The sequence below is a fragment of the Triturus cristatus genome, chromosome 2_2 (genome assembly GCF_964204655.1).
Source record: "Triturus cristatus chromosome 2_2, aTriCri1.1, whole genome shotgun sequence".
NCBI classification, from domain to species: domain Eukaryota; kingdom Metazoa; phylum Chordata; class Amphibia; order Caudata; family Salamandridae; genus Triturus; species Triturus cristatus.
The window spans coordinates 816,967,581-816,993,618 of record NC_140582.1 but is presented as its reverse complement, the minus strand read 5'-3'; the positions used below and the strand labels follow the sequence as shown (position 1 = coordinate 816,993,618).

Genomic DNA, 26,038 nt, shown 5'->3' with positions numbered 1-26,038 from the left:
TTTGACTTTAGGTTAAGACAAGAGTAAAGTGGTGCAGAAATTGCATCAGTTGCATAGAAGTCTAATGTTACACATGGCCTCTACAGCACTCCATGAGCATCTCTAAACCATGTCATCGGGGTTGACCTGCATCCACAACACAATGCAGACCAAGCTTTAGCAAGCATTTGTGGAACAAGCCCTTTAAAAAAAAAAAAAACAATTTCTAATATTAGGAAAGTAACTGTAGGTACTAGGTGGATAATGTGCGGCAGTTAGACATAGCAAGCAGAAGGGTGGCATGCCCAAATGGGAAAATGATTCAAAATGTTCATTAGAAGCACTAGAAAATTCATTTTCCCAGAATTTTTTTAATTAAAAAAGCTAATTAAGTGATGATCTATGGTCTTTAATATAAATACTCCAAAAGTGATTTTCATTAAAGATGCTCATCTATGCTTGAAAATAGATGGCCTCCAAACTGGGTCAGCCTGGCTCCCACTCCCTAAGCTGACTGTAATTAGGTTTCCAGTGTGGAGCGGACATACACATGGCACTCTTCAAAGACAAAAGGCCTATTGGGGCAATTGCCTGCTTGAAGATTCCTGCAGAAAGAGATGTCAGGAAGGTTAATTAAAAACATCAATGACGAGATGGATCAGACCAGTGAAACAAGAGGCATACACAGAAAGGCCAGACAGTAACTGGGATTGAAGCATGTCTATGATGTTCATTCTACAATATGGCTCTGTTTGAGACTACCTCTGATGACGGCTTTCTCACAGTCAACTTAACATTTGCCTCCCTAGGAGCTGCCCTAGGTCTAGACAGGCTTTCACTGCTGGGAGGGAGAAATTCCTCAATGTATCAGGCAAGCCCCTTGGACTGCTGACTGCAGAAAGCGGAGAGCTCAAAGAGTAGTAGTAGAGTTCTGGCTTCTTTGAAAGTCCCCAGATTAGTGTTTTCTGGGATTGTTTGGCAGTAAAGTTATAGAAGGTCCTGCAGATGGGGGTTGAACAGTGTGGAACCTTTCTTAGGCGAAACCTATGTGCCAGCACCAATCATTAATTTGTGACTAGTATCACAAGTGTCACACACCAGAGACTTAGGAGCACAACTGGACTTGGAGGAAGATCAGGGGAAGCTTGTAACTGGTTGCTTGGATGGGCTTTTTATCTTGTGTACAAGCTTTAGACTTCCATCTTGTGGGTCAGACCAAACTGCCTTAAGATAGCCATGTGGAGATAAAGAACAAATAACGGAATCTTTCAGGACCAGAAAACCAACCTGATGGCACTTGCCTTAGGATTAGTTCTGGCTTGGGAAACTGGTTGAGCTTGTCTCCCACTACTATCTTGTATCCAGGATGGTGTCACACCAATCCTGGAGCTTTAGCAGTCACCAGGAAAAAGATATTAAACATCCTAAAACGTTTGGACTTACAAGATTGTTTGACCTCTGGAGGAAGGTGCCGAGGCTACTCAACAAAGATGCAAATTCAGGAGGCAAGCTTTTCTGGTTTGTCCCACTAGGGGCCCGATTACGACTTAGGCAGTGCGTCCCGGGTCGCCCCACAGCTGCATTGCCAAAGCCGTGGTCAAATCCCCTGCCAATTAGGAGTTTCCTCCTGTCTGGCAGGCTTTGTTTTTGATGTTCCCGTGGCGGTGCCCTGAAAATGGGAAGGCCAAAAACAGTTCCTGTATGGCATGGACAATAAAGTCCATGGCGTGCAGAAACTCGTGTGCATCCACATGGTGCAGAGGCACAATGGGGTCCTCTCCGCCATGAAAACTGCTGCAGTGAGGAAACTTGTAATAAGCATGGGAGGACTGTGGGGGTCCCGTCAAGAGTATTGCGGCCTCAAGACTGCCGCGCAACCGGTCTCATGGCGGACCAAAACGCCCAAGTCTTAATGAGGTGGTTGAACCGCAGAGCCACCTCGCGTCTAGCGGTCTGAGGACTGCCAGACTCATAATCTGGCCTCTAGTGTCTCTACTTCTTTTAATACAAACTAAAGCTAGATCTCATCATGACATTTATGCCCTAATTAGGATGTTGGTCGGTAAGCTTCAGACCGCTTGTCGGAGGCTTACCGACCAACATCCTTGGTTTAAACTCCTACCGCCGTATTACGATTACGGTGGTTAAAATTCAAACCGGCCAGTCAATCTAGCTGGCTTTCGACAGGCTCACTGAGCCCGTCAGCCAGTCAGAACCGCCAACATAATCCCATAATGACGACGTTTCTGCCATTGCTATTATGATGTCGGTTTCCGACAGGCTTTCCATGTTGGGCTTTCTGACATGGAAAGCCTGTTGGAAAGCAACTTTGGGGGCCGCTAGCCGGGCCCCCTTTCTTTAGCGGCCTCTGGTTGGGGGGCAAAGTGGCACCTATGGTGCCCCCCTGGAAATCTCTGCACCTCTGTGCCTGCCACACGGTGCAGGGATTTGCAGTGACTCCCATTTCTCTATGGGAGCTTGTGCTGTGGCAGGTTTCTGACCGCCGCAGAAGCTCCCAATGGGAGTCTGCGACCGCACCATGTCGGTCGGTTTCTTAACCGCAGGGATGTCGGTCGGAGGAAACTTCGACCGACAACCTAATAAGGCTCTTAGAGTTTAAATTATTAGTGTGAATTGATTTTATATATTTATTTAAAATGTTGTTGCACTATTAACTACATTTTTTATTAAATATTTAATTAATTTAGATAGATTACATTAAAAAATAAATTCTGGTTTCAATTAAAACAAGCATTTGCAATGCAATAGGTCTCGCATTTATAAGAGTTTGAGCTATTGGCATTGTAAAATTACAATGCCTTTTATTTATGTTTTGGTTTTAAAACAAATAAAAGGCATTGTCATTTACAATGTCAGTAGCATCAACTCGCATAAAAGCAGTGCGTGGAGTGCAGCAGTGTCGTGCAGCATGCAGCAGTGAGTAATGCAGCAGTGTGCAGCAGTGTGCGGCGTGCAGCAGTGTGCGGCGTGCAGCAGTGTGCCGTGCAGCAGTGTGGCGTGCAGCAGTGTTTCGTGTAGCATTGTGCGGCGTGCAGCAGTGTTTCGTGTAGCAGTGTGCGGCGTGCAGCAGTGTGAGGCGCGCAGCAGTGTTTCGTGTAGCAGTGTGAGGCATGCAGCAGTGTGTGGCGTGCAGCAGTGTTTCGTGTAGCATTGTGCGGCGTGCGGCAGTGTGTGGCGTGCAGCAGTGTGTGGCATGCAGCAGTGTGTGGCGTGCAGCAGTGTGTGGCGTGCAGCAGTGTGTGGCGTGCAGCAGTGTGTGGCGTGCAGCAGTGTGAGGCGTGCAGCAGTGTGAGGCGTGCAGCAGTGTTTCGTGTAGTAGTGTGAGGCATGCAGCACTGTGTGGCGTGCAGCGGCATGCAGCAGTGTGCAGCATGCAGCAGTGTGCGGCATGCAGCAGTGTGCGGCATGCAGCAGTGTCGTGCAGCATGCAACGGTGAGTAATGCAGCAGTGTGCAGCAGTGTGTGGCATGCAGCAGTGTGCGGCGTGCGAGGCTCTTATCACCGGCAAACGGAGCTTCGAGTCTGTAACGTAAAAATAATAGAAGAAAACAAGCGGCCGTGCGGCCGCGAAAGTGATCGCGATCAAACATCAAAGCGGCCGTGAAAGTGAGGTCAGGCGAGACCTAAAAGGGGGGTTGAGGCACTAATGGAATTTTTCAGCCATGCACGGGCTCCTTGGCTGGAGCAATGTCTCTAGTGGTCAGTGGACAGTGCGGTGCGGAAACACAGCGACTGCTCTCAGGCTTTACCAGTTGGTATTTTTACGGCTGAAAGCGCAAACCCCATCAGTGGAAAAGAACAGCTGTGGCACGGCCCGACCTTCTCTCACTGAGGGTGCTCGGCTTGCAGCGCTTGCTTAGAACTAACACGCAGTGCGCTCACTTTGAGACAGATCTGCAGTCACAGGAATGTAGCAGTCTCTCGTGGGACTGCCATGCTCTGCAGCCTCCCCCTGGGGAGTGCAGCAGCCTCGCAGCTCTTATAAGGGCCACATTGGTAATGCCAGCAGATTTGAGTAAATCCCTTCAATGCGTGCACTACGGACGGAAATAAAACATGCTCGGGTACCTGATGCCACCATCATAACAGTCATATCCACTGTAAAAATATCGACAACTCGAAGTAAAAACGATAACTGTATCAAGTATATTTGTATGTAAACCCACGTGTGCACATCTGTATTAAACTTGCAATCACCTGCATAGAATATCTCCAAAGGGAAAAAAAAGTTCCTCCCCTGTATCCATTTCCCTCCCAATGAAGAACGCCAGCGTAGAGACCCGTTCAACTTGGGGATGTGTAACTCTCCACGGTGACCCTGCCGACCAGGAACCTCTCACAACACTCTTAGAGAGATGCATGCCCCTAGTGAAGGAAGATGGTCAGACACAAACATAAACAGCCCTGAAAACAACAAAAAGCCTCAGTGGTCGCTGCAGCTGCCACAAATATGGCGGCTGTAGAAGAAATGGGGATGAGTGGCATGTGTGGAGACATGCCTTTGTCAGGCAGGTGACAAATGTGGAGGAGGAGAGGGGAGGGAGAAGTATCTACGGAGGGGAGTCTGGGCTGTCCGTGTGCTGCATCTGAAGGGTGGTGGGTGGAGAAAGTCTCTCTTTGCTGGGACCATCGCACCTAAGAGTCAGCTGTAGGACTGAAATATTCCTCTGCTCCGATCTAAAATGTAAAGGCCCTCTCCGCAAAATATGGCTGAATGGGGTGGACTCTAGCCCACCAATGGCTGAAGGGTGATGGCCCGCACCCTCTTTGTCAGCATGCTTTTGATGTGCCGCTCTGACAGACTGTCTTCAGCTACACCTAAAAACAACATTTTCCGAAAATAGAAAAAGAATCATTGGTTATTCACCGTATTGCCTTCCGTAACCACCAGACCATCAAACAGAAATAAGTTGCAAAATACAGGCACTTCTTTGATTTCCTACATGATGCACGGCTGCATGATGCACTAGAAGGATGGGCACTACTTCCCTTCCCAAACCATACCTATACGATAATAAAGCAGGCAACAAACTTGTGGAAGGAGATTGGGAACAGGGGAAGGTTTTGTATTGTAAGTAGAGCAAATACAATGCCCGTCTGCTCCTCGCCGCGGTGCTTCTAAGATAAAAAAAAATGCAAAATTGTCGAGTAAAATTTCCCCACAATGCCTTTCGCAATAGAAATCTACTTGAAACAGGAATGTTGTACACAAAAAAATGGCCCAGCAGTGTGAGAAGAAGACACGCATATTCATTCATCAGTTTCTTTACTCCACCGAGGGAGCATTTCTAGGACAGGATCTGACAATTTTCCTGAGACATTTCTGTTCCAACCAAATGTCACATGTGACAAGGCTACATAAGTGGCTTAGATGTAAGGAAATTGGTAAACACGCAAGCTATAGGTAGCCAATTCATCGTGATCTAAGTCAGATTCTGGTGTAATACAAATGAGGTGCACCCCTATGTATCGTCCTTCAGTTGCAGGAAGTGAAATGAATGTCTGTGAGAGAGGGCTGAGAGGAGAGCTGTGACGCCCAGCAGCAGTGGAGATGTTGTGGCATGACCATCAAACAGAAATCAGTTGCAAAATACAGGCACTTCTTTGATTTCCTACATGATGCACGGCTGCATGATGCACTAGAAGGATGGGCACTACTTCCCTTCCCAAACCATACCTATACGATAATAAAGCAGGCAACAAACTTGTGGAAGGAGATTGGGAACAGGGGAAGGTTTTGTATTGTAAGTAGAGCAAATACAATGCCCGTCTGCTCCTCGCCGCGGTGCTTCTAAGATAAAAAAAAATGCAAAATTGTCGAGTAAAATTTCCCCACAATGCCTTTCGCAATAGAAATCTACTTGAAACAGGAATGTTGTACACAAAAAAATGGCCCAGCAGTGTGAGAAGAAGACACGCATATTCATTCATCAGTTTCTTTACTCCACCGAGGGAGCATTTCTAGGACAGGATCTGACAATTTTCCTGAGACATTTCTGTTCCAACCAAATGTCACATGTGACAAGGCTACATAAGTGGCTTAGATGTAAGGAAATTGGTAAACACGCAAGCTATAGGTTGCCAATTCATCGTGATCTAAGTCAGATTCTGGTGTAATACAAATGAGGTGCACCCCTATGTATCGTCCTTCAGTTGCAGGAAGTGAAATGAATGTCTGTGAGAGAGGGCTGAGAGGAGAGCTGTGACGCTGTGACAGTGCGGGACATGAAGAGGACTATAACGATAAGGAGTGGTGGACGCCCAGACCGGTCTCATCTCCTCTTGTAACCCCTCAGCAGGAGGACTGGTTCCCCTTCATGGACCAACAGCAAGGTTCGAGACCAGAAGGTGCAGGTCCCTTTAAGTGGAGCGAAGGCTACGAGACGCTGTACCCGCCCTCCTATGACGTCACCGAGTGGGAGCAGCCAAAACAGGAAGAACCGCACAGTGAGACGGACGGCGTTTCCAGGAGGAGTGTTGGAGCGGAGCGGAGTGAACGAGGACGAGGAGAGGAGCGGAACGAACAGGGACCAGGAGAGGAGCGGCGCGAAGAAAGAGGAAGCGAGACGAACTTCGGACGGCCAGGAGGCCCAGGACACCGCGCTTCGCCCAGCCGCGTTCCCAGGGGAGGAGCGTGGCTCGGTCAGGTACGTGACCGAGTAGCGGGCTGGTTAGGTAAAGAAGGCAGACCGCCGGTGTAGGAGAGGTGTTTCCCGTGTTCCCTTCCCTTAGTCAGCACTTGAATAGGCACAGCGTGAGGGGAAAAGGGGTCAAAGCACTGGTGGTAGTCTTTCCTCACACCCGGTCCCGGAGTTAGGGAACGAACCTAGTAACACGGTCCCCTGACATAGCCTTTTGTCTCTTTTTGGTTCCTTCCGGCTGGGAGATCGCCTTGCTCTGGGGAGATACTGCGCACGTACCGCCTGCTGTCTGGACGGAATAGGAAAGAAGAGGAGAGAAGAGAGAGTAACCACATCGAGAGCCTAAAGAACTGAAAAGTCATCTCGGACACTGGCTGACCGTGTATCTAGAAAGCATTACTTGGCAATAAAACCCCGTTTAAAACAACGTTGTGTCCCGCCTGTCCCTGACACTCCGTCACACTGGTGTCAGAAGTGGGATTTTCCATCATACTCCGTCAGCAACACGATGGAGGCCCTCATACAGCACTTGGTGCAGGGACAAGAAAAGCTAGGATGGGCCGTGGAGCGCCAGATGACGTCGGCCCAGGCGGACAGGGAAGTGTTTCAGAACACCGTGGCGGCACAGCTAGAAGCCTTAAAGAAACCCTCTCCCGAGCCCGGGAGAGCAATGACCTCGGAACTACGACCCCATGGGCCCCATCCAACCGGTATCTCCTTACAAAAGTACGTGCCAGGGGAAGACCCGGATGCCTTCTTAACAAATTTCGAAAGAGTAGCCAGGGCCTGCGGCTGGACCGAAGACAAATGGCCGTTCTTTCTCGCTCCCCTGTTATCCGCAGAAGCACAAGCGGCATATCAAGTCGCCAATCCCACAGGAGCGACTCCCTATGCGGTTATCAAAGACATCATTCTGGAGCATCTAGGGCTTGACGCCGAGGCCTATCGTCTGCGGTTCAGAAGAGAAAAGGGCCGAGTAGGAGAAAATCCAAAGACACTATACTTTAGATTAAAGATGGCTGCGGATAAGTGGCTAAAACCCGAATCCAGTTCCAAGGAAGATATTATGAACCGAATCTACTTAGAACAGTTCTTGGACACTTTGCCTTACGGGACACAGAGGTGGCTCAGACAACATTCGAACCTGTCCGTGGCCCAGACCATCGAGATGGCCACACAGTTCGGGCGAGCCCAACCCAGATACTTTCCTGGGGACACTGAAAAACCACCCAAAGGAGGTCCTCTGCCTCGGGCAGAGCGAAAAAACCAACGTGCAATTGAGGGGGGGCGACCCAAACCCGCTCGCCTGGACCCGCCTGTGTTCCAGGGACCGCAATGTTATGACTGTGGAGAATGGGGCCACATAGCACGTCTATGCCCCAAGAGACGCACAGAGGAACCCATGGAAGTTGGGTACTTGCCTAAGGCCGTGATGTACTCGGCGGAGTTGGGGACCTCCTTTCATGTACGGGTAACAATAAATGGGACCTGGGTACGAGCCCTGTTAGATTCAGGCTGTAGACAGTCAGTGGTAAGGAAAACTCTAGTACGGCCCCACCAATATCTAGCACATAAGACCGTCCACATCCGATGTATCCATGGGGACGTGAAACCATACCCCCTGGCTTTGGTCCCGATAACGCCCCTGAGACATCCCACTCAAAAGGTAAAGGTGGGGGTAGTAGAAACATTACCTGAGGAGGTTATACTAGGGGTAGACAACCCGGGGTTCTTGGCCCTCTTTAGAGAAGAAATCCGGGGAAAGAAAGAGGTCAACCCCCCAGCTTCTGCTATGATTTGTCCCGATCCATGGATTACGGACCGGAGTTTTCGGTTTGCGCAGTCCAACGATCGAACCCTTTTTAATGCATGGGAACAGGCCCACCAGAACCAAAGCCAGGAAGAGGACCGGTTTCCCCGGTTTATCATCCGCAATGACTTATTATATAGGGAAGGAAAAGAAGGGGAACCGCCCCAGCTATTGGTGCCCCAGCCCTTCAGGGACCAAGTCCTGTTCTTTTCACATAGCCACCTGACCGCCGGCCACGTAGGAAAGGAAAAGGCCACCTCTACTGTTCTACGGCACTTCTATTGGCCAGGGATTTATAGAGATGTAGAGAGATATTGCAACACCTGCGAAACCTGCCAGAAGAGAAGCGACTACCACCCACCCCCGGCACCCCTGAAGCCCATGCCCATAATAGGGACTCCGTTCGAAAGAGTTGGTATGGACCTGATAGGCCCCCTTCCGCGTACCCGTAAGGGACACATCCACGCCCTTGTAATAGTGGACTATGCCACGAGATTCGTGGAGGCCTTCCCGCTGCAAACACCGAATACGAAAGCCATTGCGGACAAACTGGTGGAACTGTTCGCCAGAGTTGGATTCCCAAAAGAGGTGGTTACAGACCAGGGAACGCCCTTTACGTCAAGATTAATGAAGGAAGTCTGTCGCACCCTCGAGATCGGTCAACTGCGCACCTCAGTCTATCACCCACAGACCGACGGACTCGTGGAGCGATATAACCGAACATTGAAAAACACACTGAAGAAAATGTTAACCGTGGAGGGGAAGGAGTGGGACAAAATGCTTCCATTAGCGTTGTACGTCATCCGGTCCCAAGTGCAAAGCAGCCTCGGTTGTTCGGCGTTCGAACTACTGTACGGCCGTCAACCAAGATCCCTCTTGGAAATGACCAAAGACGCATGGGAGACCGAAGATAAACAAGATCATCAATCCCTGTTGGAATATACCAGTCAGCTAAAGTCCAAAATAGGCAAGTTACGGGATCTGGCTTTCCTGAACTTGGAAAGAAGCCAAGAAAAACAGAAGAAGTATTATGACAAGGGGACAAAACTACGGAGGCTACAGCCGGGAGACTGGGCGTTAATCCTCCTACCCACCTCTAGCAGTAAATTCAGAAAGGAGTGGCAGGGTCCCTTTCCGGTAAGACATAAGATCGGGGACACCACTTACGGCATACAAGTTTCTCCAAAGAAAATTCAAAGCTACCATATAAACCTGTTAAAAAAGTGGATCGGCCCGCCTCCCCGGGCTGCCCATTTTTTAGTACCCACCAACAACAAGTCTCAAACAACCCTAGACGAATTAGTGGTAAATCCCGAACTCACCCAAGAGCAGAAGAAAGACTTGACGGATACCTTGGCGCCGTTTGCGGCCATGTTCTCCAATGCCCCGGGACGGACTGACGTGATAGAGCATGGGATCGAGACCCTACCAGGCCGAATCATCCGACAGAAACCATATCGGATTCCGGCGGCTAGAAGACAGGCCATCCAAAAAGAAGTCCACGAGATGTTAAGGCTAGGGGTGATAAGACCCTCCTCCAGCGACTGGATGTCACCTATCGTGATGATTCCCAAACCCGATGGATCCACACGATTTTGTATGGATTTCCGCGCCTTGAACGAGATATCTACCTTCGATGCATATCCCATTCCGAGGGTGGACGAACTCATAGAGAGGATAGGAGATGCCCGATATATCACGACCTTTGACTTGACCAAAGGCTACTGGCAGGTACCTTTGAGAGAAGCTGACCGGAAGAAGACCGCTTTCTCTACGGAGCAAGGATTGTTTGAATTCACGGTCTTACCCTTCGGTTTACATGGGGCTCCCGCGACTTTTCAGCGATTGATGAACACCCTCCTTAAGCCGTATCCCACCTTTAGTTCGGCTTATCTGGATGACATTGTCGTTTTCAGCTCTTCCTGGACCGAGCATTTACACCACGTGTCCATCATCCTGAAAACCTTACAACAGGCCGGCCTCCATGTGAACGCCAAAAAGTCCCGGGTAGGTTTCCAACGGGTCAGGTATCTGGGGTATGTCCTCGGCGACGGAGTCATAGCCCCCCAGGTCGAGAAAATCAAGGCTATAACTGGAACCCCGTTTCCCTCTACAAAGAAACAACTAAGAGGCTTCTTGGGCCTAATAGGGTATTACAGAAGGTTCCTACCCCGATTCGCCGAAACGGCCTCCCCCTTAACGGACCTCCTAAAAAAGGAGAGCCCCAGCAAATGGTTAAGTCACCCCAGCGAAGAGGCGTTACGGGCCTTTCAGCAGCTAAAAATCTCCATAACCACCTCCCCGGTATTGGTTTCCCCTGATTTCACCAAACCATTTATTGTAGCCACAGACGCCTCAGACACAGGGATTGGGGCGGTTTTGTCTCAGCTAGGGGAGGACGGGGCGGAACATCCCTTGTTGTATGTGAGTAGGAAATTGTTCCCCAGGGAGCGTAAATACCCCACAATAGAGCGTGAATGTTTGGCTATTAAGTGGGCGATTGAAAAGCTACATTATTACCTGGAAGGCAAACCCTTCCTCCTGTACACGGACCACGCCCCCCTCCGGTGGATGTACAGGAATAAGAGCCAGAATCCCAGGATTCTACGTTGGTTTCTGTCCCTCCAACCATTCTCCTTTACGGTGTGCCACCGGAAGGGCAGAGACAATGGGAATGCGGACTTTCTGTCGCGCTCTGTGTATCTCCCCGAACGGGAGAATCCAGGGGGGGAGGTATGTGACAGTGCGGGACATGAAGAGGACTATAACGATAAGGAGTGGTGGACGCCCAGACCGGTCTCATCTCCTCTTGTAACCCCTCAGCAGGAGGACTGGTTCCCCTTCATGGACCAACAGCAAGGTTCGAGACCAGAAGGTGCAGGTCCCTTTAAGTGGAGCGAAGGCTACGAGACGCTGTACCCGCCCTCCTATGACGTCACCGAGTGGGAGCAGCCAAAACAGGAAGAACCGCACAGTGAGACGGACGGCGTTTCCAGGAGGAGTGTTGGAGCGGAGCGGAGTGAACGAGGACGAGGAGAGGAGCGGAACGAACAGGGACCAGGAGAGGAGCGGCGCGAAGAAAGAGGAAGCGAGACGAACTTCGGACGGCCAGGAGGCCCAGGACACCGCGCTTCGCCCAGCCGCGTTCCCAGGGGAGGAGCGTGGCTCGGTCAGGTACGTGACCGAGTAGCGGGCTGGTTAGGTAAAGAAGGCAGACCGCCGGTGTAGGAGAGGTGTTTCCCGTGTTCCCTTCCCTTAGTCAGCACTTGAATAGGCACAGCGTGAGGGGAAAAGGGGTCAAAGCACTGGTGGTAGTCTTTCCTCACACCCGGTCCCGGAGTTAGGGAACGAACCTAGTAACACGGTCCCCTGACATAGCCTTTTGTCTCTTTTTTGGTTCCTTCCGGCTGGGAGATCGCCTTGCTCTGGGGAGATACTGCGCACGTACCGCCTGCTGTCTGGACGGAATAGGAAAGAAGAGGAGAGAAGAGAGAGTAACCACATCGAGAGCCTAAAGAACTGAAAAGTCATCTCGGACACTGGCTGACCGTGTATCTAGAAAGCATTACTTGGCAATAAAACCCCGTTTAAAACAACGTTGTGTCCCGCCTGTCCCTGACACTCCGTCACAGACGCCCAGCAGCAGTGGAGATGTTGTGGCATGACCTTTAGAGCTGCCGACTTTGGACCTGGAGAAGCCGGTTCGAGTCTCGGCATGGTAAAACCGTGAATTAAAAAAAATTAAACAAATAAATAAGAGGAAGCGCGGCCTACATTATTTAATGTAAATTAAAAATAAAACAACGAGTTATGCGAGGCTGTGCGAGTAAGTTAGCTGAAGAGGTGGGGGTGGCAAATGGTGTTCACGGGCGCTTTGATGTCCTCAGTGGCCGCGCGGCTCACTGAAAACATCAAAGCGCCCGCGAAATGTAAGTGATCGCAATCGCGATCACACTTCAAAGCGCGGCTGTGTGACAGGCGAAAGTGAAATACAACGAGTGCTTTCAGGCTGCCAAATGGTGCGCGCGCCCGGCACACATGCACAGTAGTTGGCGGCCTGAAAGCACTCGTTTGCACTTCCAAAAGTGCTTACTATAAGTCTCGCCAGAGCAGCGCTAAAGCGCTGTCTCAGGCGAGACCTAAAAACTTAAGCCCCACACAAAGTACAAAATATATTTTTTTGTTATGCATTGACAACTATTAAAAGTATTTTAATTGTATTTTAATATGAAATGTCATTATTTTACAAATTCAAAAAAGGTTGTTAAGCTGTGTTATAATGAAATAATAAATATACTTTTTCACATTAAATTACATTGCTTTCTATGTTTAACTATTTTAAATTTAATTTAACATTGTTTCTATTTGGGGATTTATTTTAAGTCCCTGTCTCTATTGCAGTCCATGCCATGTAAAAAAGGGGGTGCATGCACATGGGGGGGGGGGGGGCACACCATGTGCTCCTGTGCTTGCATCCTTAGGCCATGAGGGAACAGGGGGCCGGCCCTGTAGGGCCACCTTAGTTTCCTCACATCCACAGGTTTCATGGTGGCGGTGAGGAAACTTGTAGTATGCTTGGCGGTGCTGCAGCGGCACCGCCAGCATACTGCAGCCCTCAGACCACCACGCCACCTGCAGGGATCGTGGATCGCTTGTGGTTGCGGAGGTGCTATGGTGGTCCAACCACCATAGTTATAATATGGCGGTCGGACCACTAGTGCGGCGGTCCCGGACCGCCACCGCACCTCCACCGCGAGTTTGGTGGTCCCATGGACTGCCAAACTCGTAATTTGGCCCTAAGTGATTTGTCCAGAATCACAGGCTGTTGAGTGGATACTGAAACTCGAACCTGGTTTACCAGCATTTTAATTTCTTCTCGTTTATTTAGTACTTTTACGTCAAGAACAGTGAGTAATTGTGTCCTTGTGAAGGGCACCACAGCATACAGTCCTTGCTGGTTTAGATCACTGTGACCTTCAACCCTGGAGCGGTTTGTCCTTGGATGTCTTACCTGCGAACGTACTGCAACAGGAGCATCATTTTTCATTTACTCTCTTAGAACAGAGTGAAAATACTGAACATTTCTGTAAAAAAGGTCACATTGAATCATATCCAAGGTCAAGTTCCTTTTTATATGTGGAACACATACCTGTGATTTATGAAAAGTAATAAGATCAAAATTGCCATTTTCCTTTCTGTGTGATTGCACTCAGTCATTGTTTCATCAAATATTGGTTTTGTACAGTACACATGCGCTGGTTAAGCATAAGCATGATCTCAGACCTCTTGAACCATGTCAAGGTTTTATACTGTTACTTGACTTTGTACGTCATCGCTGATCTGAACTGGAGGAGGTCCAAATATAAATAGTAACATTAGGACCGAGTAGCATCATTTCTACATGTATTACATTTAGTTATGCATCAAGGGTATATGCATTTGTCTATTGTATTACACTGTCAAAATGATTAAATGTTCATTAAAACAACATTTATGCTTTATGTATACAAGCTTGTTACCTAAAACATTTATTGCTTTGCATTTAGACAGTACATATGTACATGTGTGATATAATTATATATGAACACTTACATTGTATTTACATCTAGTGTATATTGTGTCTCTGATCAATTGCTGCTTCTTCCCCTCCCATGTCCCCCGCTCAGTGTTGCTTCTTCTTCTCACATGCCCCCGCTTAGTGTTGCTTCTTCCCCCTCCTGCCCCCTGTGCTGTTTCTTCCCCTCCCACCCCTTGACCTCCTATTGCTTCTTCTACTCCCACCCCAGTGCTCCTGTCGCTTCTTATCCTCCTACCCCAGGACGTCCTGTTGCTTCTTCTACTCCCGCCTCAGTGCCCCTGTTGCTTCTTACCCTTCTACCTCCATTCTCCTGTTGCTTCTTTCCCTCCCACCCCTTGCTCCTGTAGCTTCATCCCTCCCACCCACACCCTCCTGCTGTCTGTGGTGCCTGCCTGCCCCCACCCACCTTAACGAAAAAAGCGCTATGACTTGGCTACGGCACAGTGCTTTTTTAACCATCCCATTCACCCTTGATAATACCCTCCCTCCAGTTGTCCATCTTGCCCACCTGCCGGAATAAACAAAAAGAGCTATGGCGTGTTATAGTTCTTTTTTCCTAACTTTACTTATAGACATACTGCACAGCAACTCTATCGTACACAATGGCCATAAGACATTGGCAAAGTCAATAGGTCTCGCATAGCTGAAACCTATTGGCTTTGCCAGTTCTTGTTTTCTATTGGAGGGTGTTGCAGTATTGGTGGTTGCCATATCTGGTGTTGAACTTACTAATGTATTTTGTTGGCAGAAGAAACTTACACTTCTCCACCCCCTGAAAAAATGTACACTTTTGACTTACTTTACACTCTGAATTTGTGAATAGCCAAAAGTAGTAAAGTTACTCAAACGTTTAGGAGTAAAATACATAAGTAAACTACTCTCAAGTGTATGTTACCCATGTGAATAGCCCCTTTTGTCTTTCTTTACCAGACAGTATAGGGAGGCATGACTATCCATGCGGACGTAAACTGATGTGACTCTTTCCAGATGTTAGAGACCTACAATTTGAGGTTACCATGAACATCATGTTGGTACCTAAAAAGTATACACCCAGCAATGATCCATGATTAAAGGCTGAACTATTGCCACATAACTCTAGAAATGACAAATGATCCATCTTCTAACATATTCATTAACACTAAGCAGAAGTGACAATATAATATGTGCTACACATATCTTTCAGACATTGATTACTCAAGGACGGGCAAAGTGAATATTTCTTTCTCAAAATAGGCCTTTTAAGATTCAAAAGTATGGAGTCCTTCTAATGCCTCCTTTTGTAGAGATCCTTATTACAACTAATTTAAATTTGATTCTTTATTACCATTTTCAAAAATACAGTTTCCATATTTCTTTGAGTTTTTTCTTTTTACTGACACAAGTCAATGCTCAGGTGAGATTGAATTTATTCCTAAAGACTTTCAAATACATATGCAAATGTGATTTCCAGTATTTCATCTCTCATGAGTACATTCTGGGAGGCCAAATTCCTCACTGCAAAAGCACTGGGGATCCATGCTGCAAAAGCATCATGGATCTCTATTATGTGGCAAAGGCTGCATTGCAGTGATCCGCTGTTGCCCATGACCTAACTGGACTAGGACACAAAAACTTTAGGTAGGTGTAATGAGTGTGCCAGCTCCTAAGTGCTTGATCTTTTTAGAGGATATGGCTACCTTACAGTTGGAGACATGGGCATAAAACAGTAATTTGGACTTTCTGCGTTGACTTACAACTGTTCGAGTTACAAGCCCAGTGTGCTGTTTGTTTCACGCATCTGTAGGTCATTCCATGTTTAAGACCACTTCGTTTTTTCCCCCTCAGTGTGTAGGCATTGGGTAGTTTTGTAACTCCTTTCTCCTTAAAAGGCTGTTCAACAAGTTACCAGTGTGAGCTATTGTGTTCCCATTATCAACTTTAAGATCCTTGTGCTGACTAGGACACCTTGTATTACAGACCCAGCATCAGAGAGAAATTTGTGTTTACACAGAGGTGGGACATATATAGTAGCCCTAATGCCACGTCCGGGTCTGACACGGAGACGCATGATGCCACCTTCTGACGCGAGAAGGAATTGCTATGAAAAGTTTCCAGATCCAGTCTGGCGCCTGGAGAAATTTACAAGGTGAGGCATGTGTAGTCTGTCAAAAGCATAGTGCAAGTACTTTCTTTAAAAAAAAAAACCTAAATCTCCATAATGGTGATTCAAGTACACTGTCTTCCCAGCAGCAATGAGAGAGGTATTGTATAGGATCAGGACAGTAGTGTTTCATTGTCTGACTGACTCGGCAAGATGCGTGACTCTGGAGCCCCTGCAAAGGAGTAGCGCTTCTCCTTCCAACCTTGACATGTGCATGCTTGGCACTCTGATACTATCAAAAGGACAGTATCCTTGACATTGACGTTTCAAAACTGAATAAAAAACAGTTTCCAGTCTCATCATGCAAATTTTCTTGTTAGAGCTCTGCTCCAGCTATTGTCTACTTGGTGCTTTCCAGTACCTTTTCTGCTTATGTTCAGCTGTCATTCCTTTTCTGTCTCCAGTCCTGAGTTATTCCTTGTCTCCTTGATTCAGAGTTTCTTGTGCTTTATTCTGAGAAGCTGCTCGTCTAACAGTGAAGGTTGTCGGCTCACATCTGTTCTGACCCGGAGCAGATATTGTGTTCTTACTAACTAAAGCTTTTTTAACATGGGACTCTCACCCACCCTTAATATGTGGAGTATGAGTGAAGTACATCTTTGCAATTCTGCACTGTCTTGACTGACAATTGCTCAAAGATAGAGGGCTGGTGAGTCCTTGCAAGGAAAGACACATTGATCCCACTCTAATTCTCTTATAGAAACAGTGCACTGGCATTGTACTGAATCTAAGAAGTAGCAGAAGTTTGAAATGATAAAGGGGAAAGTGGCAGTCTCTTTAAACTCCAGCAGGTTGTTTTAGAGGAGATTTTTTTCTCAGTGAACTAAGGATGCATTCTATTGAATTTTCTAGATGAGCATCCCACTCAAGAAGGAAGTTCTTTTGGCTATTATAGCAATGACAAAAGGTGTCCGCTGCACAAAGTTTTTTTCTCTGATCCACTACTGCACCAATTGTGAGAAAGTTAAGCTTATAAATGAATGTAACCTAATGGTTTTAATGTTCTAGGTTTTGGGCCCACTTGCTCTTTTGTGCCTACAAGAGGAAACGTATTGTTGTGGACAAAGAAAGATAAAGGACATCAGTAGAACTCGTAGAGTAACCAGAGGCAGAATTGATTCTTCTTGTTTGATGCTTTAGGTGGTGGGTTGCTGTGATGCATGTCAAATATTGGAACAAAACTCAGAAAGGGATCTAGATATCCAGGGAGAAACCTAATCTGTAGAGGTGTAGAGTCTGGAAGTAGAATCTGGGCTTCTATCTATGATAGGTTAAACCTAGAAAAACTTCAAGACAAGAATATATTTCATGTTCAGAAAAGTTTACTGATAGCAAAAGGCTTTCCTTAGTTAAATCATTCACCACCATGACCATTTCTATTATTTGGCAATAGGGTTGATTAACTGCAAGATTTTTACATGCAAACATTTAAAGTTGAAATCTGTTAAAACAGTGACCCTTAGCATACATTTTGCTTGCGTACCAGCATATGATAATGTACTCAAACTGTTTGCTTACATATATATTCCTTCGAAGGCACATTATCATCTCTTGCGCAAACAGTCCTTGTTGGTTGTTGTCCGTAAGGCAACTGCTCTAGGTGCGTAAAATAAACAATCACTGCTGAATTACAGCTCAGGCACTGACCAATGGGTCCGGTTTAATATATATACTGGACCAAGCTTTTGTTTAGACAGAGGAGTATTTTGATGGATTGTCAACATCACACTGTGCCTGAATTCCATCATTTTCCTGAGGTGGACGGCGGCTTTCTACACCTAAGCCTGGCTGTCAGATGATACATGCATGCAGGTAAATGGGGAGTTAGACCATTTAAGGCACTCTGGCAGATGAGCACACCCTATGCTTTCTAGGATAGGCAGTACTAGGTAGGAGTAAAATTATATGTATTCATATATTCCAATGCAAATTCACAATGGTTGAATTGTTCATTCTGCACACCATTCTTGCAACGCTGGTAACACTGTATTGGCGTCATTCAATTAATCATTGCTAAGCACGTAATTTACACCAGAGTCCAATTACCTCAATAAATATTTGAAACGACAATTTGTGTACTTCTTGTGTATCTCTTTGGGTATGCCAGAGTTACTAACGAAAGGGTAAGATCTGTTTCCACAATTTCCTCAGGGGAAGTAGGGTTGTCATGTTCTGAGGTTGCAGACACCATGCGGTGCCATGTCAGTTTGGAGCTCCAGATGGCGCACTGTGAGCTAGCCAAGAATTAAGTCAGCATGTTCTAATGGTATGAGTAGACTTAGTCCCCATAGTTTTAAAGCTTATGTCGCCTAAACGTGCAGTCTTACTAAAAGTAAGAACCGTATGACACCATGAACTGACGTAACCACACTTCTCAAACATACATTTTTACTGCCATGCTATATTGAATATTGGAGGTCCTGAAGTCAGGAGGGGCCTTGATCTGATTCTGAAAATCCACTAGGACAGAGTGTAAAAATGCTTGTGAGGCGAAAGAATGGTGATGTGTATCGGAACAGGCAGAAGACAAAAAAATCCATGTAACACATCTTCTTGAATTATTCGGACTTCAAATAAATGCTAAGTACCCAATGATCCAAAATGGTCAATTTTCCAATTTCATGTTTAAAGATCCAAACACGTTTTGAATACTAACCTCTGCCAGTCACACTTCCTCCATGGCCTCTTTTGAAAAACGTTATTACTCCTACAGAACGTTCTCGAAAATGTTCTATGCTCCAGTTTCTCATGAAAGGAAGAATGGGGAATAGCTTTTTGACAATATATAGGATAAACAGGTTAATGGCCAACCTCACCTATTCCATGTCTATTGCTGAAAACTAATATTAACACCAACAGGCCAGCACAGAGTAGAGTAAGTGAACGTTTTGCTTTAGCAACTTGGATTCAGCCTCAACACCAACCTCACCCTCAAAGAACACATTGACAAGAAAACAAAGTTGTTCCTCCCAAAAACAACTATTCAAGCTTAGGGAGAAGAACTATAGTGAAAAGTAATTCCTCACCTATCAATTAGTTCCCTCCATATTAGAGGGAAGATACTTCTACCTAGAGGATGTTCCTCTATCGCAACATAAATTCATTTTATTGTGTCTTCGCCTAAATGTGATACCTTTGAAGCTAGGGTTCCCAGCAAAAAGGTTTAACCACTCAGAGCTGTCCCTCTGTCCCTGCGATATGAACTCTCCTCAATCAGACCTCCATTTAATATTATTCTGTGGATTTTACCAGAGGGAAAGGAAAAAGTACATCATACCACTCCTAAAGCCCCACAATTGTAAACAATGCAAGGTGGCACTGTATTTTTTTTAAAACTCACTTCACGACCCTCTAGGTTTTTTTTGCAGTAGCGTCATTCTAATGGGCCTGTGAGAAAACAAGAAAGTCTCTGGGATTTTAATTGGCCTTGATGTTTACTGTTTCAGATTCCCTTAACTTTTTAACTATAATCTATTTTAACTTACATCTAAACTTGGTATCCATGTATGTACACACTGAATTTTATAATTAATTTATTACCTTTTTAAAATATTTTTGTATTCCTGGAATCTATGAAATGTCACAGCATGCTGGTCATGGGTGTAACTCGAAGCTTGTTCCTGTTTTATGTACTTTTATGATCTTATTTGATAACGATCGAATAAAGTTTTCTGAACGGTGAACTATTCAAGCTCTTGTACTCTAGCATCTGCATGCTCCAGCACCATTCTACATGGCCTTGCTGATTCCAAAACGACCCCTTAAGGACCTTCTACAGGCAGCAGCACATTTTATCCAGGGATTCAAGAAATATAATCACACCACACCATTTCTAACAGAACTCCATTAGCTCCACTTGCTAGCCCATACCATGGACAAAACCTGCTGCTTCATTAACAAAGTCATCAGGCCCAGCACCCCATCTTATCTTGCTGACAAGCTCATCATCTACGGTGGCTCTCAGCATACCTACAGCCGGATCTGGAACAACATCCCCGTACCCATCAGGACTGACCCAGCACTGGTCCTATTTAGGAATGAGGAATGCTTGGTTTTTCCAGATGGATTTCTTCATAACCTTCTAAATTGAAGAAATAACTGTAAAAGATAGAAACCTGTCAAGTACAGCAATCGCTATAGCCATAATTCACACATCTACATTACTAGTATCTTTCAAAGCAAAAGTAGCTGACACTTTCACGGGGCAACAGCAGAGACATTTTTTTCTGATGGGAAAGGGACCTGTTCTTTTAACATGATTCTGGGGCAAATTATCCAGATCGCTAACATCCTTTTGTGAACAGCTACTTTTTTTTAATTGCCTTGAATAATTTATTGGACTCCTAATAAAAGTATGAAGTGATGAAATTAGTTTGAGAGTTCTTTTCCATCGCAGAGGTTAAAGAAAATGTCAGTTCTTTAGCACATTAGTATGAATTGGGACTGTAGAGATTTAGGGCACACTAACGTGGAAACAATAGTATTTGGAAAACTGAGATCTAAACCAAGGTAACATGTACAGATCAAGTGACCTAAACAGTTGCATTCTATATTTGTGGATGTGGACAGTGGACACACAGCCAACCTGATAATTTTGCAGCATTTGAACTCACAGTTGTAGTTTTGTTCAGGATATGCAATCTCTTATTGAAACATGGGTGTAGCTTCAGGGGGGGGTGTTACACCCCCACCTAATAAATGTATTTTCTGCTAAATAGATGGGTGCAAGTGCTTTCAATCGGGTATTGTGAGATGCCAGTCAGATTTCACCAGTAATTTTTACATACACTCAAAAAAATCTCACACTCTCCCCCCTACTCTGTTTTAAAAGTCCTCAAAAGTAATGGTTATTTTTCAAAATATTGTGTTTTCTCTCTGAGTACTCCTACTAATTTGCATTCTTCTCCCTTTACACTGCCCCTTAAGCCCCTCTCATGTACTCTGCTTGTCGAATAAAGTATTTAAACATTGCATGCCAGCCTGATTGCCGGACAATCTGAAGCTCATCCCCCCAACTACAGTTTTACAGGCCAAACTATGCCTCTGTATTAACGTGCAGACCACTCTTATGCAATGAATTAAAGTTCATTCCAATCCAATGCGCCAACTATGCAGCACATAATCCTATTTTCCATTATTCACTGACCCAAAAGCAAGAGCTCGTAAGGGACTGATGGAGGCTGAAGATGAATGCGTTGCAGACCGCCAAAGAAATCTCTTTTGTGATTGAAGTGAGCTATATTTTCAAATGTCATTGGTACCAATTCCTACAAACAAAGTTAACCAGTGAACTATAAATACACCTTGGCCAGCCTTTCAAATATACTGTGACAAGGGTAATCATGCAAAAGAAACGAGCAGGACTTCATGCCCCAAGCTCATGCCTTTGGGGATATGCTACTGACAGAAGTTGACTTTGTTATGATCCTCGGGTTCCATATATTTATCTCGGATTTCTAAATAGTATGATCAATTCAACCTATGTTACAGGGTTCTGCTTCCGCAACTGTGCTCAGGTCAATTCACTTAGTTTGTCTAACATCTTGTAATTCACAGCCATCTTTGCAGGCAGACAACACTCTTTGAACAATCCAGACACTGTACTTCCAGGTATCCAAGTAGATGTTACTGGACCGGCATCTGAAAGCTGCCCCTGGCAATCAACACCCACGGTGCTCTAAAGTCTAAAAGAGGCATCAGAATGAGCTGCTATGGGGTGGCATATTTAACACCTTTGTAATGGAGGAATGGGAGGTGCAGGTACCATCTAGGCAAGAATAAGCCTGTCTGGAGTAATTAACTGGAACACTTGCTCCAATCTGATTCATAGCTAAGAGGAGGGCGGATGAGGCATATTTTTGTTTCTCTTACAACATCCACTCTGAGATCTCTGCCTTTAAAACTGATTGAAACTCCACCTCCGTTTAACAAATAGCTGAGGTTACATGATTCGATTACAGCTGCACCAGCGGCTGCGAGACTTAATTTGAACTAAATCGTGGTACAGCATGGCCAAATTTCTCTAAGGAGCTGTTACAAATCAAACATCTTGGCAATTCCTAACAGAACACCATGTTTAACTGCTAAAATCTGTTGGAGTACCAAGGAGAGAAATACATGCACTATTTAAAAAGATCCACTACTAAAAACAATGGCTTTACAGACTTGTTTAGCGCATGAACATGTTACATAAAACGTGATTTATATTATAACTTACCTTCTTAATTCTTCTACAGGGACAACGTATTTTGACCTTTTGGTTGCAGTTTTTAGAACAATCCCCTGGATGGCAAATTTCTTTACAGCGATGACCACAAGGCAACTGAAAACAAAAAACATGTGCACAAGCATGATAATCGAGCTTGTTGAAAATACTTCTCCAAAACAATTTCCAAAGCATTTTTCACACAAACGTATGATGTAATTCCCAAGTAATCTTTTCAAACATAAAAGGGAACCAAGGCTACTGACCCCATTCTCTGTTATAACATCAGCTTTACTCATCTGTCACAACCAATTATTAAGTGAACCAACGTGTAAGACTTTTTACAGCGAATTCAACTTAATACTTTGCTTCCAGTTGTTTCAACAAATTTATAGAGTTTGGATTTAAGAATTAACTTTATGTATCGAGTTTATAGAGCTATATGTATATACCTACATCTGAAGGCCGGCAGGGCCGAATATTGTGGATAAACACAACAACGTTGCAGGTTATAGTAAATTCCACCGCCTATAATCATTAGGAAGAAGCCATGATGGGTCCCTAATAAACAAGGCAAAATAAACAACCATAGCAATCCCCAACCATCCTCTTGACTTGAGGCCCCATCCCACTACATTCGGTATAATTTTCGGATGGGAACCTGTAATATTGTGCTTAATAAGTTATTATCCTTTCAATACTGACCTACAATGTTTACTTTCATGTAGCACCATGGTGATAGAACTCAGTGAGCTCTGTGAGTAAGTCAGTTGCTCCAGAGGTTAGCTGATGGATGGATGGGACCACTCTTTACTAGGAATAAACTTACCTCCACCACTACTCTGGATTGGATCTTCATTATTTACAGCAACTAATGTTACACTGGCGAAGAGCGGAAACCTACCCCAGTGCATCTGTTGGAATTTCATTTTTTTTTTATGATTTTCAATTTTTCTTCATACTGTTTTTATGAAGATATCAAACGCGTGGTCTCAACATCTCAACTTTTATACACATCGATCTCTCATCAAATGATGATTTGGTCACGTGAGTTTTTATTCAGACTTTCTCTTCTTGAGATTTCCATGTACTGTGATATTGTGGAGAGACTCCATTAAAGCCGTTCCTTTTATTGAGGGGTCACTCTGCACTTGCACTCTCACAGAGACTGTTTTGAGCGTTGGTGAGCATTATCGCCGCACAACTCGCCCTTTTTCTGCTGGGCTGGGAGACTTCGGTGCGGGTCACTTTTGCCCTAATACAAACTGAGTGCTCCTGTGCCCCATTCTACACTTGGAGTTGGAGAGAGATTGTATTAAGCGTTGGTGAGCATTATCACCACACAACTCGCCCCCTGATGGGCTGGGAGACTTCGGTGCGGGCCACTTTTGCGCTAATACAGATGGAACCCTCTTAAAATGTTGAGGATCCCCACTACCAATATTTTCTACAGTGTGTCACTTTAAGAAAACTGTTGTTGAGGGATCTCATCTTTGTACGATTTATACAACAGTAATCCACATACCTTTGCCCCACGTGGAGGCCGTTGGTAGCGTTCTCCTTCGGCAACATTTTACAAGCCGCAGGGAGGTTCCAACGATGTTTCAGATCTTCAGTATTCTTCGGCATCTTCTGAAAAGCACCTGCACTCGAGCCCTCGAAGCTGCGAGGTCGTCTGCTTCCATCTACACGTCACAACGCAAGTTTGCGTAAGAGTCATGTTGGGAGTTTTGGCTTCTACCTAGCAACCACTACTGGAACTTCAACGTGGTTTTCTGGTTACGCGTCATCACGTAGGGTCACGCACCGTTAACTTGCGTGGCGGCCATTTGGGGAAATTCACTTTACACAGCAATCTACTTTGGTTTGCCGATACAACACAAGCTCTACGAGGGAAAGGAAATGGTAATTTTGATAACTTTGATTTCATTGTGACTCACCTTGGGGATATGCACACCGCTTGACTTAGTGGATGTTTACCAAGCAACCTAACTGTCTACAACGGTGATATGCACACCCTTCACTCAGTGCATATTCACCTGAGTTTCAAATCATTGTATTGGAGCGTTAAGTATATGCTCTCTTTGATATTTTAGGGTGTTTTATTTTCCGCAGTGGTGGTGATTTAGTGCATATTCACCTGAGTTTCGAATCATTACACTGGAGTGATATCTCCTTGGTATTCTGGGGTGTATTTCTTGTGGTGGTAATTCTTTATATTTCATCACCATGCAAAACGTCACACCACCTTTTTTCCTTTCATCACCTGGTGATCCCCCCATTAGGTGGCAGAAGTGGAAGAAGGTGTTTGAAAGGTATGCGAAAGTGTGTGGCACTAATCTCAGCGCTGAAAGAAAGACTGCTCTTCTTTTACATTGCCTTGGCTCAGAAGGGCAAGAGGTATTTGATCATTTACCTGAGGTTAATGATCCCAACTTAAATAAGTATGAAGAGTGCATGGTGAAGTTAGTTTAGACTGTTTTGAACAAAGAGAACTGGACCTGGGAAGCCCCGGTAAGCTGGGTCATTACCCTATTACGTTTTGCACTGAAGGAGAATTTCTTTAGATTTGATGACCAGCTCTATTTACAAGTCCACGGAACATCTATGGGCAGTACATGTGCACCCAGCATAGCATGTCTGTACATGGGGCATTTCGAAGACGAACATATATGGACCCCTAACCCATTTTCAACCAACATTAAGAAACGGTGGCGGTACACAGATGATGTCCTTGTTATATGGGAAGGAGATATAACTACACTAGGACAGTTTCACACATGGCGTAACAACCTTAATCCACATCTGAAGTTCACAATGACCCACGATCAAGACCATATATCTTTCCTTGACGTCACGATCAGTGCTAGGAACAATGGCATTATCAGTTCCCTATATACAAAAGCTACAGACAAAAATAGTCTATTACACTTTAACAGTGCCCATCCACGTGCGTTGAGAGAAAATTTACCAGTGGGCCAGTTCCTACGAATATGTAGGAACTGTTCATATTTGACAGAATACAAACTTGAGGCCCAAATTCTGACTAAAAAATTGGCAGATATGTCATATCCAAGAAGGATCATTGAAAAGGCGCAAAAACGATCCCGGAATACTCCACGGGATGTTTTACTGGAGACCCATCGCAAAGAAGAACTCAATACCCTCATCTGCGTTACTACCTTTAATCCATCATCCAATGAGTTCAAGAAAATTATCAATAGGAAATGGCCAATACTAACTTCGAACAAGTTGAAATTTGAAAAACCCATGTTCTCTTTCAAAAGAAATAAAAGCCTGAGGGATACACTAATCCATACGGACTTACAGAAAGTAAAAACCACCTACCAGAGTACCTTATGGAGTCAACCATCTGTTGTAGGTCACTATCCATGTGGGTCATGTGTGGCATGTGCATTCACGGAACACACAAAAGAAATTGATTTGGGTATGCATCATAAATGGGAACAGAGATCCCACACCAATTGTAACTCGGAAAGAGTGATTTATGTCATCAAATACCCATGCCAACTTTTGTATATAGGTATGACAGGGAGAAAAATAAAAGTTCGTATTAACGAACACAGGAGTACCATCAGAAGATCCATAACAGCTACTAGACTCACTGCACATTACCTTGAGAAAAAACACTCAGACAGGGATC

General features: G+C 45.3%; 1 protein-coding gene across 1 annotated transcript in view; it reads right to left on the bottom strand.

Annotated features, from left to right (window-relative positions):
- The window catches only part of NFXL1 (nuclear transcription factor, X-box binding like 1), a 716,350-nt gene that overhangs the window by 99,127 nt on the left and 591,185 nt on the right, over window positions 1-26,038 (bottom strand). Inside the window, exon 20 of the mRNA XM_085642145.1 lies at window positions 22,387-22,491. Coding sequence (XP_085498271.1) covers window positions 22,387-22,491 — 105 coding nt within the window. The remainder of the gene's footprint in view (window positions 1-22,386; window positions 22,492-26,038) is intronic.